We start from the raw sequence: 17606 nt of genomic DNA on the forward strand, positions 1-17606 counted from the left end.
CTGAGAACAGAACCGAGTGAAGAGAGACAAATCCTCAGATATCGACTGTGGTTAATGTACTTAATGTGCCTAACAATGGCATGCTGTGAACACCGGGTGTCTGGGAGCAGAGAATACGGCGGTGAAAGTCATAGCGCATTGTGCCAACGACTGGAGATGCAAGCCCCAAGATCAGACAGACAGAGAGTGGTGTTAAACAAAACGGCTGTGCATGAGGAATAGAATCAGTTGACGGTTTGCATCCGAGTATCAAATTAAACCTCCATCTTTTGATAATCAATAAACAAGTCATGGCATCAACCTTGGCCTGAGAGTAATTGGGGAGCTTTCATTCAACGCAGTTCACACAGATCCAGATAAATGACACTGATACCTGCATCTGAATCTTATTACAGCTCATGTCACTAAAGAGGCTGAATAATGTAATTCATGGCTCCGCGGAGGCGAGAGAGATGGTGAATACCCAAAAGTACTTGTAGAATACGCTGAACTATAGAGATCAAGACTGCCAAGCACAGCATATCTGTACAGAACAGCGTGCAAATGCAGTCAGTGCAGAATTTATATAGATCTTAAAGTCTGTCTAGACTCTTTTGAGGACTTTGAATGATGGAGCTAATCTAATTAGAAAAATATGAAAGAACCCTAAAGAATTGCAACCGGAGTTCAGCCAATAATTCCCAAACAATCCACCCACTCCCAGTATCGCAGAAAGACTAGCCAAGCGTCTGAGTTTACTTCCAAATTACTTGCTAATGAGGAACCTGGCTAGACATTAAATAATTGTGTCTTCTCTGATGTTTAGGACCTTCTTAATTCCTGCCCCAGTTATACATCCAGTGCCTTACATAGATGGTGTTTATGTTAAAGAATTTGACAAACTTGTATCTCTGTGGTTAAGCTATTACATCTTCTACTACATTCACTTCAATACTCAATTTTACTCAATGGAAACTGCACTGTGTGAGCTGCACTAACTTGTGTGGTTTTTGGTTTTTGTATTGAATTGGACTGGTCACACACTACAGGAAGCTGAATTAGAAGGAAAGAAAGAGATATTTACTGAGCTGCAATTCACAGAAATGTGACCCTGGACCACAAAATCAGTCTTAAGTGTCAAATTTTTATACATCATATGAAAGCTGAATAAATAAGCTGTCCATTGATCTTTGTTAGGTTAGGACAATATTTGGCTGAGATATAACTACATTTGCATGTTCACGGTTCTCTGACATTGGTTAATGATCATATGTCGTACAGGTAAACATAAAATATTTATTCTTTTTTAGTGAGTGAATTATTTTGATTGTTATTTTAAAATTATATATTTAAAATTTTACAATTGTATGATTTAATTACTTGTTAGCCTTTCATTAAACTCATAACCCCCCCCCCCACAGTTCCTTTATGAAGCGCAGTTTGTAATATAATTTTTAATGCACTTCATGTTATTAATTACAATGAAATAAATATATTTTCTCACTCTTTTGTATTTTTGCATCATTATGGTACAATATTATCCTGTTTAAATCAGTGTGATAAACAAGTTAGGTCAAATGTAATCTAAGTTACCTAAAATGTCTAATGTAATGGATTACGTTACTGACTAAAATTTGTAATTTGTAATCAGTAACGGATTACAATTTGCAAGTTATCTACCCAGTAATCTCTGTCTACAAATCATACATTTTCGTACAAAATAAACTGTACAAATTCATATGATTTCTCCAACAACTGTCAAACCATAAAATTTCTCATGAGATCGGGTTAAATCAACATTAAAGTGGTCATCGGATGTCCATTCCATTACCATCGGATGCATTCCTTTCAAAAACAAAAGTAATCCTCTTCGTCTTCAGCAGCTCAGACGTTGGGAGAAAATGACTACTGCTGTGTTCATTATTACAGCCAACAACAAAACACCTTAATCCTTAGGAGACATTCTTCTCTACTACTGCTCCAGCGTCGAAACAATGGCAGACTGTTTAGAGCTCACTCAGGGCAGGTCTACGCTAAAACACCAGTGTCAGTCAACAATCGTGGAAGGGACCTGTGCAGAACTATGTCACTCTGCCAAGAATCTGTAAATGGCTTGATCTGAGAAAGTGGTTATGATTTATGGGGATTAAAAAAAACACTTGGTGGATTTTTATCATTATAGGGTGGTTGTGTACACACACTTCCAAGTCAAAATTCAGTTCAAACAACATGTAAAAGTGAATTTTGCATCCGATGATTTTGCTTTTCTAGTTAAAATTTAAGTCATATTAATTTTAAAATGCATTCTCAATTCAGTTCTGAACGGCGATGTCCCTGATGACTAATGTACTTTGTACTCTGTACTCACGTACAGTGCACCTTTATAATCTACACGTATTTCAAATAAATAAATCAAACATGACTGGCTCAAGCAAATGTTGATGTCAGATCTGAGAGTAAAAATCTCTTTGCAAGGCCAATTTTAATCAACTTTATTCTTTAAACCAATATCTTTAAAGCGCCATGGACCTTGGGGAACATGAGGAGATCTTGCTACACAGGTAATTTTAGCACAGCTTTAAATAAACTGTTTAAGTATGCAGCAATCCAGATCCAATCCACCCTCTATCCCATCACTCTTAGCCACATCGGCCTAAGCACTGCAGTGGTCCTTGTTAACAAATGCCATGTGAGGCAGACATGTTCTAAATAAGGATGATTTGTAGAGAAGAAGAGGGTTATTTGCTTGGAGTGACATCATCTTTATTCAATCTGACTTCCTGCCATCTGCTATACTAATTCATCACTCATTATGAATGTCCTTTCATTCATAGGCGGTGATAACATACTACACCCACCATTGGTCATAAAGACCAACAAAATATGACAAAAGGAACCGAAAATAATTTGCCTGATGTGTAATAAATGATGTGCTGCTGAAAAACATGAAAAACCTGTCTTTTGTTTGGTTTGAGTCTATAGTACGGCTTTTTCCTTACTGCAAACTCACCAGTCAAGGCTTTGACATATATAGTGATATTATCCGTAAACCGATATGTGTTTTCATCTCTGATACCGATAATTACAGAGTAGTAAACCAATATTTTGTACAAAATATTATAATTACAAAGTAGACCAATATTTTGAACCATTGAATATTATTTATACTGTATGTCTGGTGTAAAAATGAAAATTAATGTCAAAATTAAGAATAACAAGGGCTCTGACTCACAAGGGCTCTGATGCCATGTGAGTCAGACATCTTCTAAAAGATGCCATGATAAGCATCATACCGATTATTACTCAGGCTGATACAGATTATTACAGATTAAGTAGACAGATAACCGTTATTTTGAACTGATAAATATGTCAGGTGTAAAAATGAAAATTAATGTCAAAATTAAGATTAACAAGGGCTCTGGCAAAAACTTTCTTGTAAATGCTTTAAATTATTTTATTGGCAAATCGGTTTTGAAAAAGACTAATATGATAACCATTAAAAAAAAAATTCTTAATATTGGTGCCAATATTCAAGTGAGATGATATGATGCAATGTCAGACAGACATGCTCTAAAAGATGCCATGATAAGCATTTTCCAATTATTATTCAGGTTGATACTGATTTTTACAGATTAAGTACACTGATAACTGACATTTTGAACTGATAAATACGTTTGGTGTAAAAATTTAAATTTGTCAAAATTAAGTATAACAAGGGCTCTGACAAAAATGTTCTTTAAAAGCTTTTAAATTATTTAATTGAAAATCGGTTTTGAAAAAGACCAATACCGATAACCATAAAAAATGCTTAATATCGGTGCCGATATTCAAGTGAGATGCCATGATGCCATGTGAGGCACACATGTTCTTAAAGATGCTATGATAAACATCTACCGGTTATCATTCAGGCAGATATTGATAATTACAGATTATGTAGACAGATAACCGATATATTGAACTGATAATATGTCTGGTGTAAAAATAAAAATTAACGTAAAAGTTAAGAATAACAAGGGCTCTGACTAAAATTTTCTTTAAATGCTTTTAGATAATTTTATCGCCAAATTGGTTTTGAAAATGACATACCGATAACCATAAAAATGTTTAATATGGACAATTTCAGGTGGAAAAATTTCATTTCCATCAATTTCATATTGCAGGAATTTAAAAAAAAATCCTACTATTGTATTAAATCTTTTTTTGTATCTTTTTCATATGGCTATAAGGGTCTCACTTGCACCTACCCAAACTCTGCCACAGGATAAAGTGTAGACTGTTAAAAAATAAGGCAAAATTGCAAAGTTCTCTTTCAACCACTTTAACTGTCTTTTTTATAGTAGAGCTCAAGCTTAGACTCTAATAGCCCCAGGGTGCAGGTGAGGTTGTTATCAGCAAAAAATAATTGTTGTAGGCTATGGAATGAATCAGTATAACTCATTGTACAATGGTAGATATATTGTCACAAGGACGGTCGGAGACGAGCGGATCCATTTGCAGCATTTATTAATACAGGCAAACAAACACAGGGGCAGGCAGAAATCGTAGTCAAACACAGGCAAAAAGGTCGGGGCAGGCAGCGAGAATCACACACAAGTGGGAGTCCAGGAATCAAAACACAGGAAATCAAACACGGGAAGAAACGCTCAGAATGTAGCCGGGGCAATACAAGACTTCGCAAAGTGGCTGTGTGTGTGAGAAGCTTATAAGCAGTCAGTGTGATGAGGAACAGATGTGTGCAGCAATCAGTGCAGTGGGTCACGAGGAGCAGGTGTGAGCAGTGATTGGTGCAGTGGCTTGTGGGGGATGAAGTCCATGATGTGTAGTGCAAGAGTTTGTGATGACAGGACGATGGACGCTCAAATCGTGACAGAGCCCCCCACCTAAGAGCGGCTTCCAGACGCTTCAAATACCTGTTCGGGAGAGTGATGGAGTGGGCATGGCACAGAGGCATGAATGGAGGCCCCGGTCCATATGCAGGTGGAGAACCAGGAGACTGAGGCGGAGCCGACGGAGGGAGAAGCCATGGTGGAGGAAGGGTTGGCTCCTCCATGGGGCCGACCGACGGAGGTGGAGCGACACTGAGGATCCGGAGGGCCAAGGCGGAACCCAAGGCTCTGGCGACCAAGGCGGAGATGGAGGTCCGGAGGTACATGGCGGAGCCGGAGCGACAGAGGACCGAGGAGGTCCACAGAGCCGACCGACCAGGGCGGAACCGGAGGGACGATGGAGCCCGGTGGAGCTGGTGGACCGACGGCCGACAGCGGAGATGAGGGAGCAGAGAGCCGGGGTGGAGCCGCAGGGTCGGAGGGCCGAGGCGGAGTCCAGGACTCTGAGGCTGGAGACGATAGTGAGGGATCCTCCAGCCAGGACACCGATGGAGACTGGCAGACCCACGGCAAGTCCTCTGCACCGAAGGTGGGTTGAAGGTGAGCCGAGGGACTGTCAGGAGACAGAGGTGGTGGGACTGGGGCAGTAGGGAGGGTGGGTGGGAAATTAGACAGTCCATACATGGCCTCCGTGGCCAGAACAGGGCAGACAGGAATCTCAGGAAGGCTGGGCAGAACCAGCATAGGCTCTGGACGACTGGACGGAACCAGCGGAGGCTCTGGAAGGCCGGGCGGAACCAGCGGAGGCTCTGGAAGGCTGGGCGGAACCAGCGGAGGCTCTGGAAGGCCGGGCGGAACCAGCAGAGGCTCTGGAAGGCTGGGCGGAACCAGCGGAGGCTCTGGGAGGCCGGGCAGAACCAGCGGAGACTCTGGGGGGGCCGGGCGGAACCAGCGGAGACTCTGGGAGGCCGGGCGGAACCAGCGGATACTCTGGAAGGCCGGGTGGAAAGCTGGGCGGAACCAGCGGAGGCTCTGGAAGACTGGGCGGAATCAGCAGAGACTCTGGACGGCTGGACGGAACCAGCGGAGACTCTGGACGGGCAGCCATCTTGTGCAATGGCTCTGGAAGGGTGGCCATCTCGAGAACAGACTCTGGAAGGGCAGCCATCTTGTGCAATGGCTCTGGAAGGGTGGCCATCTTGAAAACAGACTCTGGAAGGGCGGCCATCTTGTGTAGTGGCTCTGAGCTGGAGTTTACTGTGGGAACATTGTTGTCTTCTTGAATTCCCACAGTAAAAGGAGAGCCACTCATTTGCAGAGCAATGTCAATGAAATATTGTAAAGTCCAGTTAGGTTCGATCATGGGCATGAGGGAAGCCAATGGCTCTAAGAGTCCTCCACGGTAGAAAATCATCAGGCATGCCTCATCCATAGTAGACTGATTAGCCAATTCGATAAAGTCCATTGCATACTCCTCAACAGACCGCTCACCTTGTTTGAGACGCATGATCTGAACTGTAGAGTTCATGCTGGAACCGGATGACACCATACTAGCTGCTGGATCCTTGTAGTGGCGAAGTCTTCTGTCACAAGGACGGTCAGAGACGAGCGGATCCATTTGCAGCATTTATTAATACAGGCAAACAAACACAGGGGCAGGCAGAAATCGTAGTCAAACACAGGCAAAAAGGTCGGGGCAGGCAGCGAGAATCACACACAAGAGGGAGTCCAGGAATCAAAACACAGGAAATCAAACACGGGAAGAAACGCTCAGAATGTAGCCGGGGCAATACAAGACTTCGCAAAGTGGCTGTGTGTGTGAGAAGCTTATAAGCAGTCAGTGTGATAAGGAACATATGTGTGCAGCAATCAGTGCAGTGGGTCACGAGGAGCAGGTGTGAGCAGTGATTGGTGCAGTGGCTTGTGGGGGATGAAGTCCATGATGTGTAGTGCAAGAGTTTGTGATGACAGGACGACGGAGGCTCAAATCGTGACATATATACGCATTATACAAAGAGCTAAGCAATGTTGTACTCCCTAAATCAGACTAAAAAATGTCATTGCTCATCTCATGCCATGCCGCTATTTATTTAATACCATGCTTGGATTGTTACAAAAAGCTCACATTTCTTCTTATATCTTTGCAATTCAGTAAGAGGGGGGAAAAGTTATCTGCAGCAATCAATCTTGCTTTTTTTACTGCATTTTCTCATAGTTCAAGGCAAGACAAAGCGACAAAGAGTACCCTACTGAAACATCTCTTTCAGATGCACACAGACAAGCCCAAAATGCCCCACAGGCAGTAAAATCCACAGGTCTAGCCATCTTGCATAGTCACCATTATTGAGAAAACTCTAAATCTCTCAGTGGCATTTGATGATAGCCCCACAGGCACACCATAACATTGCAACCCCTAAATTCCTCAAATTCTAAAAGGAGGTCTATAACACTTAGAGAAATCATCTGTTAACATTCCCTTATTCTCTGAATACCAGCTGTTCAGGCACAGGGCTCCCCAGAAGAATGTAATTAGATTTTTTGTGTTTGTTTTTTTTTCATCATTATTGCTTTAAAAAAAATTTAAAAACATTTATAAAAATGCAAAAAAATGGGTCTCACTTTTATTTACCCAAATTAATATGTAACTAATCAAATTCAGAATAGGCCTATATGTAATATCCAGAATAAGATTTTAACCAATAGAGAAAGGCCATGCTAAAGAGCCAAATCTTGATCCCTTAATATTCTTCACACAATTTAGCATGCAGGTGCCCTACCATGAGATAATGCAGGTCAAGTCCTGCTCATCAACAAACGCCAATTGTGCCATTAATCTGTCAAAACAAGTGAAAAATGAATCCATCTTTTATTATTAGCAGGACTGCATGGGCACAGTCCAGACAGTGATGACCACAATTACACCCCAGCGTACAGGAAACGAAGGGCAATGAGTAAAGTTCAATGACACCTCATCAGAACGGGAAGGTCATTATAGAAAGATTGAGTTCTGTTTCACCAGAGCAGCCATGTTGCCCCATTCATGATTAATTGTGATCTGTGAGCCTATCAAAACCAATGATCTAGAAAGGAATGGCCTCTGTACACTCATTAAAGAGATAGTGAAAGTGATGGTAGGAAAAAAACGAATGACAAAACTATCTACTTCCCCTAGCGACCTACAAAATCAGCCTTCTGAGCCATCAGATTGTATAATACGGCTGAATGTTGCTCTCAGAGGGGGGAAGTCATATGCTTAACTAAGAAAACAATCCAACTGGCACTCCATCATGAAAAGCACGTCACCATTTAAAATCACAATTAACTCTGCATTTTCACTGTAGGAAAATCCTGTGGTTGTATTTACATTTTTAACAAGGAATCTGATTGTGTTTCACGTCTTAACTAGGCCTATTTAATAAGCAAATCTATTTTTTCCACACAGCGTATGGTCTCCTCGTCAGACAGAGAGCCCACGGTGGATTGTTTCTCTAAGGTGCTTGCTTTGAATTTTTCCACAATGTAATCGCAAATGTCACACAATAAATAAAGCATGCAGGACTCACGCAGGGAAGCCGTTCTAATGAAGTGGCCAGCTGACGCTGACAGCACAGTTCATGTGTGCGGGATAAAGACCTGAACTACTGGAGCTTAAGGGCCCACAGGCTCAACCAACCAGAACAAATTTGTCTCACACTCTCAACATGGGTCCCCTGTCAAACACACTCCTGTCCTCAAGCTGGGATAAAATAGTTACACTGTCACGGACAGAGTGGCCAATACAAAGCGGAAAATATAATGCAATAAATATTGATATATAAAGATTTTGAAGTCTGTAGTGCAGAGATACACTACTTACTGTACAAAATACATGCAAGTACAAAGATACACTTAAATAAAGGATGTCTAGACAGCTTGCTGTCTCTAAAAACACTGTGATGAGCCACCAATAAACCTAATCTGTACTCTACATTGAGGTAAGACCAGTTCTGCTAATTTATATCTCATAACTTCAATATTATTCACATAATTGATATTGTTATGTTTTACTGTGATTTTATCTTTAAAATAAGACTCACAAATGCAGATATTAAGTATTTTTTGTGGTTATCGGTATCGACCATGTTCAAAACCGCTTTGCTGATAAAAATCATTTAAAAGCATTTAAAGAAAGTTTTTGTCAGAGCCCTTGTTATTCATAATTTCGACATTAATGATCATTTTTACACCAGACATATGTATCGATTCAAAATATCGGTTATCTTTTCCACTTGTAATAATCGTATCGGCATTGGCCCGACCCTAGTTCTCATAAATGCAAAATGCATTTTTGATTATTATTTTTTTGTCTTAAAATTGAAACTTTATTTTACATAACTGTGTTTGTTTCCCATTACTGTGAAGTCACAATTTTGACTTATATCCTCACAATGTGATTTTCTTACAAATGGGACTCATAGTTGACTTTATTTATATCTTATAACTGCTTATTTCAAATAATTGTAATTATTTCCTGTAATTGTGACTTCATATTTCAAAATGTGACTTTATATCTCACAAATGTGATTTCTTAAAACCGCAACCTCTGTTTTCTTTTTCTCTTAATTGCACATTTATTTCTCATAGACCTTATGTCTCACAACTGGAGCTTTGTTTTACATAATTGGATTTGATTATTTCCTGTAATCATGATTTTATATCTTAAAATGTGACTTTATGTTCCTAAATACTTTATTTCTTGGAACTACAACTTTACTTCTCATTATTGCACATTCGTTTTCTCTAGCTGATTTCATGACGAAAACAAGCCCGTGGGAACTTTTTAACAAGATGTGGAATACGTACCAATAAGTACATATCACTGCAGTTTCCAACAGAAATAAACTCTAGAGGCAATGAAACAGTGAACACTTGTAATTGTTCTCATACACAGTTATAATTACAGCTCCATATGTTTCACTTTTTGGATGTAACAAACTTGAACGGTAGCTCAGCTGACACAGAATTGTACTTAGGATGCAGAATCCTTGGGTAAGAATCCCGTGAAAAAAAAAAAAAACATGATGCACAATGAAAGAGCTGAAAGATGAGAGATCAAAAAACAAACTAAAACAACATGTTTGCGATTACGTTTTTATGTCACATTTGCTTTTGTTCATACTATCGGGTTGTTTCAGGTGTAGTGTAGATGGTATGTTATTTTAAAACGTCACAGAGCATTAAGGGTATAGCACCACTCAATTAAAATTTCAAGTCAGATCTGCGGTGACATACAAAACCAACATCACATAAAACGTACCATATGTACGTTCATCTGTAAACACTCTTTTAGCACCACTCAGTGGACATTTCATCGCATATGTCACGAAACATATTTCTCATAACTGAAACTTTATATCTTACTTATATCTCATAGCTCAAAATTGTGACTTTATCTATCACAATGTGACTTTGTTTCTTATTATATACACTTTCTGACTCTTATACGTACAAACAGGCTTCCATACAGCAGTTGAGCAACAACATCTGTCAAAAATAAGTTTCAAGTTTAAAGGTGTCTACACACATAAAATAAAATAAAAAACACCACCACCACTACAGAACATACATACAGCGACATGCCCCCTGTCATCAGCAAGTGTTATTTCACGGTCTATCTGAGACAGTCGGTAGCTTAACAAACAAAATGCTTTTTCCTTTTCATCAGCCACACAGCATTCTGATACATTGCAAAATGACATGAGACGATGCACAGTGAGCCTTTCTAGGCAAGGGATGTTTAAGGAGCATCGATTCGCTCAAGCCAGCAGCTGTGGCCTCTGACATTGAGAATAGGGTGTTTGCTTGTAATTGCCCCCCGACAGTTGCATGCATCAATGAAAGCAGCCTCTGAAATCTCCCACACAGTCTCGCACACAATGGGAGAAATATGATATACTGCAAGATATTGCAGACTCTTCCATAAAATGTTGAACCACAAATTATAGACGTTTCAATGAACGTTGAACTGCACCGTTGGATGTTAACCTACATTAAACTGTCATAGCAAATATTTTAACAAAAAAAAAAAACATTTAAATTAAAGGGTTAAATTAAATTATCTTAAATTAAAGGGTTAGTTTACCCATAAAATACCCAAATTTATTCACCCTCTATTTTACTCAACCTGTTTGCTGTTTTGCTGTTTTCTGCAAAAACAAAAGAAGATGATTTGAAGAATTTTGAGCTTTGGTTCTCATTGTAATACATTGTATTTTTGGTCAAAGGGAACCAAAACTGTTTGATTACCAACGTTCTTCAAAATATCTTCTTTTATGTTTCACAGAAGAAAGTCATGCAGTTTTGGAGCAACATGAAGGTAAGTAAATGATGACAGAATTGTAATTTTCTGAGTGGAGTGGACTACACCTCTACTTACTTTTAACTCTAATAGAAAACAAACTCTATGAAGTTCCTAATTGCTGTGTAAGAAACAAAGAAAATGTGACTGGAAGTGTGGCATGCCACCAAATCACACCTTGAAGCATGTCGAATGTGTGACGTCTGAATGTGCTGTGATTAATTGAAGAACTGCCATTGATGATTTCATTCTCTCACCAAGCCAAGGAACAAGTGCACCCTGAGGTATTGTAGCTAAGAATCCATTATTCAAGGAGGAGGCTGCAGCTCCAAGCTGCAGAAGCACAGTTGACACCAGGAGGCTCTGAGGCCATGCTCAGTTACAATTATAGCTCCTAGCACAGCTAGGAAACACACTTAAAATCACAGGCCTGTGAAGCTGAGAAGACTGGGAAACTACAAACAAGGGTACAAGCATTCAGTCTGTTTTCAAATATTATTTGCACTCATATTCAGGAACAGAACTGTCTGCTAAAGAAGTTTTAGACTGATGCATCTATACTTCATTCCTTTAAGCAGCATCCAAACTTAGAAAACGATAACTTCTGCTATTGAGGAACACTTAAATTATGCTCCATCATTCCTATACAACTTCAGTGCTCTTGCAGCCTCAAGGAGACACTTTCAGAAAACAGGTTCATCCTCTCGGGGACCAAAAACACATATAAGAACTGTTTCTCCGAGACTGCAATGAGATTAAATACAAAGCACATTTGAGAATTTTGCTTCTCAGGTTTTCTCAAGAAGGAAACAACCCCAGTAATCTCCAACCTATTTCCTCTAGGACTTAAGAAGAGATATCAGTGTCTCAGAGTGTACTTAGATTTGCCAAGAAACTGGGACTTTAACAGTGTCCGTCAAGCTATGAAAGAGCATCCTTTCCTTTATGCCAGATGCATGATAAGGCTTGTGTTTTTACTAATAAGAGAGTCAGAATGTTGATCTGAATATTTTATTTTAACTCTTAAGTAGGGATGAACTGATGTTTCGGCCAGTAATCAGTATCGGCCAATAAAAGCAATTATCTGTACTATTGTTTAAACAAAGTAGATGATCAGTGCCTATTATTTATTGTCAATCAAAAGGCAGCAGAAAAGCATATCAGACAACTTGCATGAAATTATGCTCCATCATTTCTATATGACTTCATTGCTCTTGCAGCCTCAAGGAGACACTTTCAGAAAACAGGTTCATCCTCTCGGGGACCAAAAACACAAATAAGAAATGCTTCTCCGAGACTGCAATGAGATTAAATACAAAGCACATTTGAGAATTTTGCTTCTCAGGTTTTCTCAAGAAGGAAACAACCCCAGTAATCTCCAACCTATTTCCTCTAGGGTTTAAGAAGAGATATCAGTGTCTCAAAGTGTACTTAGATTTGCCAAAAAACTGGGACTTTAACAGTGTCCATCAAGCTATGAAAGAGCATCCTTTCCTTTATGCCAGATGCATGATAAGGCTTGTGTTTTTACTAATAAGAGAGTCAGAATGTTGATTTGAATATTCAAAATCACCTCTGACAAATCTAAAAATAGTATGCCAATTAAGTATAAAAAACACGTCACAGTACCAAACCCCAATTTTATGTCAAAAACACAATTTTTTTGATATGTGCCATGGACCATGACAGCATTGAAAGTCATCTTTGAATTGTTATCCAGCACTTGTGATTGCTCTACAAACAACATTGAAGATAAAAATCCAATTGATGTGAATCTCCCTATAAAAGAATCAGATAGGAAACCTGTGCACTCTTCCAATGCAATGACAGCACATTTGAATCCAAACGGATGTGAATCAGTCATGTGTCTACTATAGAAGAAAACATTGGCAGTGATTGGAGATCAATAAGAACAAGGAGAAACATCCACTGAGCTCCGGTAAATGGATCCCAAGTCCATCCAGCATGACAACTGATCAGTCTCCTCCTATTTCTCAAAATGCTGATGTAATGTGGCAAGCAATTTTAACATTTATTCCTTAAAAGTAACTATTAGCATGTCCAGGTTAAAGCAATAAGGACGCATTAACACAGCACTGTTCAAGCTAGGGTTGTCAGGTCTGAGGTTTTTCCTTTAGAAAACATTATTTATAATGCACTAGGGCTGCACAATACAGTCTCTTGCATGCGATATCCAATGCACATATTGTCAGTAAAGCTGGTTCTGTAATGAGCAGTATATTTCCATCACCTGTGCACTTTCAGAGCCGTAACAGAACTGTAATTCACTGACAAGCAGCACAAAATCACGCAGACAATATCATGAAGTTTGTGCTGCTTGTCAGTGAATTACGGCTCTGTGTAGTAAGCACTACTCTATCTGAACGCGCACAGGTGATTGAGATATACTACTTATTACAGAACCGGCTTGGATATCGCATGTGAGCCCTATAATGCATCTCCAATCCAGTTATCACAACGAGCTTTGAGCTTTGTTACTTTTAATAAGAAACTAAGTCTCAGATTTCAAATCTTGTAAATTTTATAACAAAATTCAAACAATAAATACGCTTTGACGCTCTTAACGTGGCGTGACAGATTGCTGTAGCAGCTTCCGTTCAAACAGCAGTCTTTTCCACTTTAATACAAGTTATAGCATGAAATAAACATGAATGAACATTAGAAGTATGTTGCAAGATACAGTACAACTTATTGGAATGTATCATGTCTCATATAATTGCTCAGTAGATGTCAAATAAAACAGCTTGTTCTATATCAGTATTGGCATCGGCAGTTATCATTCTGCATAATCAGCTATCTGTGTTGGTAGAGAATTTTCATACTGGAGCATCCATACTTTTAAGAAATCTGTTATTGACTATAATCCTTTTTCAGTTTTTAGAAAGAATTATTCATCAGATAATAACACTTGTGCATAGTGACTAGCATCTATTCAGTCACATATATCTATTCCACTACTTGTCATTTGATTGACTGTTCCATTGTTAACCAGTAACAAATTGCTTTTCCCAATAATTCAGTGGTTATCTGTTATTCTGACATCAACTATGTACTCCAACTGTTGCCCTGTACTATATAACTGTTGCTGGTACCTACTTCAGTTTTACATTTACATTTATGTATTTGTCTAACTTTTGTTACACACTAAAGTCTGTATTAACATACAAAAACAAAGCTGGGACAGACACAGGTAACAATTTAGATAATGACTTGCAGAAAATGAATAAACACTTTGGGCAATTATTAATGTGTTTATTTGTGCTCTACAAATAAATTGTATCTTATTGATTGGTTGGTTGATTAATTGATTGATCCAGTAAATTAAGTACTAATATGTACACTAATAAATAAGCATAATGACTAGGATCTATTTATTTAGCAACTGCTGACAGGCTGTACAGTAAGTACTAGGATCTAAGGAATAGTTGGTGAACATGAAGAAGATAGCTACTAGTCACTATACCGGATTACTAGAAATTAAATAATTAGAAATTATATAATAAAACAAATGCTTGTCCGTTTACAGTTTAAATGATAAAACAGCTTGCCATAGATGTAAAAACCGTGGGAGTATGATCAGGAAAGCCGTAGCAGCCTGTCAATGGGATAGCGTGTAAATAATGTCTCCCCTACTACCTTCACTTGACCAACAAGAACAGCATGAGCTATAATGAATGGCATTTCAAATATCCGCAACTGTCTTGTGCTCAGATATACTTGCTGCAAATTATTCATGCGTTCTAAGGTTAATTTCTGGACATGTTGAGACGCACAACAAACATTTTGTTGTAAACGAACCATTTAAGGTCATTCTGTGACGTGCCGAATTTTAACAGTTCTTATTTTGTCTCCATGTCCTGCTGGAATTGAAAGTTAAACAACATCATTCACAAAACAGAGATTCTGCGCTCTGCCACTCACCTTTGACGAGATGCGGGACAGCGAGGTGCACGCAGAGGGCGATGGAGACGAGCAACGGTCCCATCCTCACCGAACGGCAGCTACGAGTTCCAAGGTTACAAACGTTCAACGACACCGACGTTTAAAACTTCTGTCTTCCACTGAGTTACACGCAAAGGTCTTTGACTAAGTATCTCCCAGGACAGGTGTCTGTTAAGTCCGTGTTTTTCTCCGAGCAAGGGTCAGGTGAGATGAAACAAGTGATCCTCTCAGGAGTTTCTCTTGCCCGTCTGCTGCAGTGGTGCACGGCAAGATAACGGAGAGTCTCCGCGCGGGTCCCGATCAAACGGTGATTGCGCGCGGCAGACGGTCAGTGTAGCGCTCGAACAGCGGCGCTGTCTTACTGATAAAGACGAGCCTCGCTCCTCCCCAGCAGCCCTGGAGCTTCCAATACACAGAACGAACGGCAAAATCCAAATGGGTGGGAGACACTGTCAGTGTATTTCACTTCGCCCCAGGAAAGACGCTCTTTTTGCTCTGATGTAGTACAGGTACAGCGGCTTAACTGTTCTGACCTCCCTTCCGATCACAGATTTATCACACATTCTCTCTTCTCTCTCTGCAGGTGAGATAGTGGGATGGCCCTGTAGGGGAGACCGGGGATGGCTGTAACAATTTGTGCTTAACGTGCGCTATTTATCTACAACTTTGATGGGATCTTCCCATATTTTTCTGCTACAAATTAAAATAAAGTACAACGAGTACCTGTGTTGCAACCTACCTGGGTGAGTTGTGTTGCAGCAGCTGTAACATTTTAATTTTACGCATTCGTTTAATATTATAATGCCATCCCTCATCACCACAACAACCCAAAGCCACATTTATTTAATTTTAAACAGTTTAATTTGACAGTATAACAAGTAAACAAATAGTAGATGTCTTCATTTAAACAGAAAATATAATTGGAAATATACAGTCAAACCAAAATTTATTCAGACACCTTCAACATTTCTCACATTATCACGGTGATCGCAATATCACGTTCAGTGGAGGGCCCCTGTTACTCTGTTCCACTATTACCCCCTGTCTGATGCCCCTGCTCAGAGTTAAACTGTGTCAGAACAAATTAATCTCGATAATTACAGTAATATATATATATATATATATATATATATATATATATATATATATATATATATATATATATATTAGTACAGACCAAATGTTTGGACACACCTTGGACACACCTTCTCCTTCAAAGAGTTTTCTTTATTTTCATGACTATGAAAATTGTAGATTCACACTGAAGGCATCAAAACTATAAATTAACACATGTGGAATTATATACATAACAAAAAAGTGTGAAACAACTGAAAATATGTCATATTCTAGGTTCTTCAAAGTAGCCACCTTTTGCTTTGATTACTGCTTTGCACACATTTTGGCATTCTCTTGATGAGCTTCAAGAGGTAGTCGCCTGAAATGGTTTTCACTTCACAGGTGTGCCCTGTCAGGTTTAATAAGTGGGATTTCTTGCCTTATAAATGGGGTTGGGACCATCAGTTGTGTTGTGCAGAAGTATATATAGTATATATAGAATTAAATATTTTATAGAATTAAATATAATTCCACATGTGTTAATTCATAGTTTTGATGCCTTCCGTGTGAATCTACAATTTTCATAGTCATGAAAATAAAGAAAACTCTTTGAAGGAGAAGGTGTGTCCAAACTTTTGGTCTGCACTGTATATATATATATATATATATATATATATATATATATATACAGTGAGGTCAATAAGTATTTGATCACTCTGTGATTTTGCAAGTTCTCTTACTTAGAAATCATGGAGGGGTCTACAATTTTCAGCATCTGTGCATTTCCACTGTGAGAGACAGAATCTAAAAATAAAAATCCGGAAATCACATTGTATGACTTTTTAATTTATTTGTGAATTACTGTGTCAAATAAGTATTTGATCACTTGCTTATCAGCCAAAATTCTGGCCCTCAAAGACCTGTTATTTTGCTTTTAAATAGTCCAGCTACACTCTGCTCATGATTCTAAATTAGTAGCACCTGTTTGAGGTCGTTAGCTGTCATAAAGACCTGTGCACCCCACAATCAGCCAAAGTCTAAGTAGCAACATGGGCAAAACCAAAGAGCTGTCAAAAGACACAAGAGACAAAATAGTAGACCTTCACAAAGCTGGAAAGGGCTACAGGGCAATTGCCAAGCAGCTTGGTAAAAAAAAAGAATAACCGTTGGAGCAATTGTCAGAAAATGGAAGAGGCTAATGATGATTGTCAATGTCCCTCGGACTGGGGCCCCACGGAAGATCTCTCCTTGTGGGTTATCAATGATGCTAAGAATGGTGAAGAATCAGCCCAGAACTACACGGGAGGAGCTGGTCAATGCCGTGAAGAGAGCTGGGACCATCGTTTCCAAGGCTACTATCAGTAATACACTAAGACGGTTTAAAATCTTGCATCACACGGAAGGTTCCCCTGCTTAAGTCTGCCCATGTCCAGGCCCGTCTGAAG

At 39.2% G+C, this 17606-nt stretch overlaps 1 protein-coding gene across 3 annotated transcripts in view; it reads right to left on the reverse strand.

Annotated features, from left to right (window-relative positions):
- Positions 1–15603, reverse strand: part of edil3a (EGF-like repeats and discoidin I-like domains 3a) — a 211750-nt gene extending 196147 nt beyond the window's left edge. For all 3 annotated transcript variants that reach the window (XM_073839789.1, XM_073839788.1, XM_073839787.1), the window contains exon 1: positions 15085–15603. In XM_073839789.1, the coding sequence (XP_073695890.1) occupies positions 15085–15148 (64 nt within the window). In that variant the 5' untranslated portion in view covers positions 15149–15603. The remainder of the gene's footprint in view (positions 1–15084) is intronic.
- Positions 15604–17606: the final 2003 nt, after the last annotated feature.

The sequence above is a fragment of the Garra rufa genome, chromosome 5, assembly GCF_049309525.1.
Source record: "Garra rufa chromosome 5, GarRuf1.0, whole genome shotgun sequence".
Taxonomy (NCBI): Eukaryota; Metazoa; Chordata; class Actinopteri; order Cypriniformes; family Cyprinidae; genus Garra; species Garra rufa.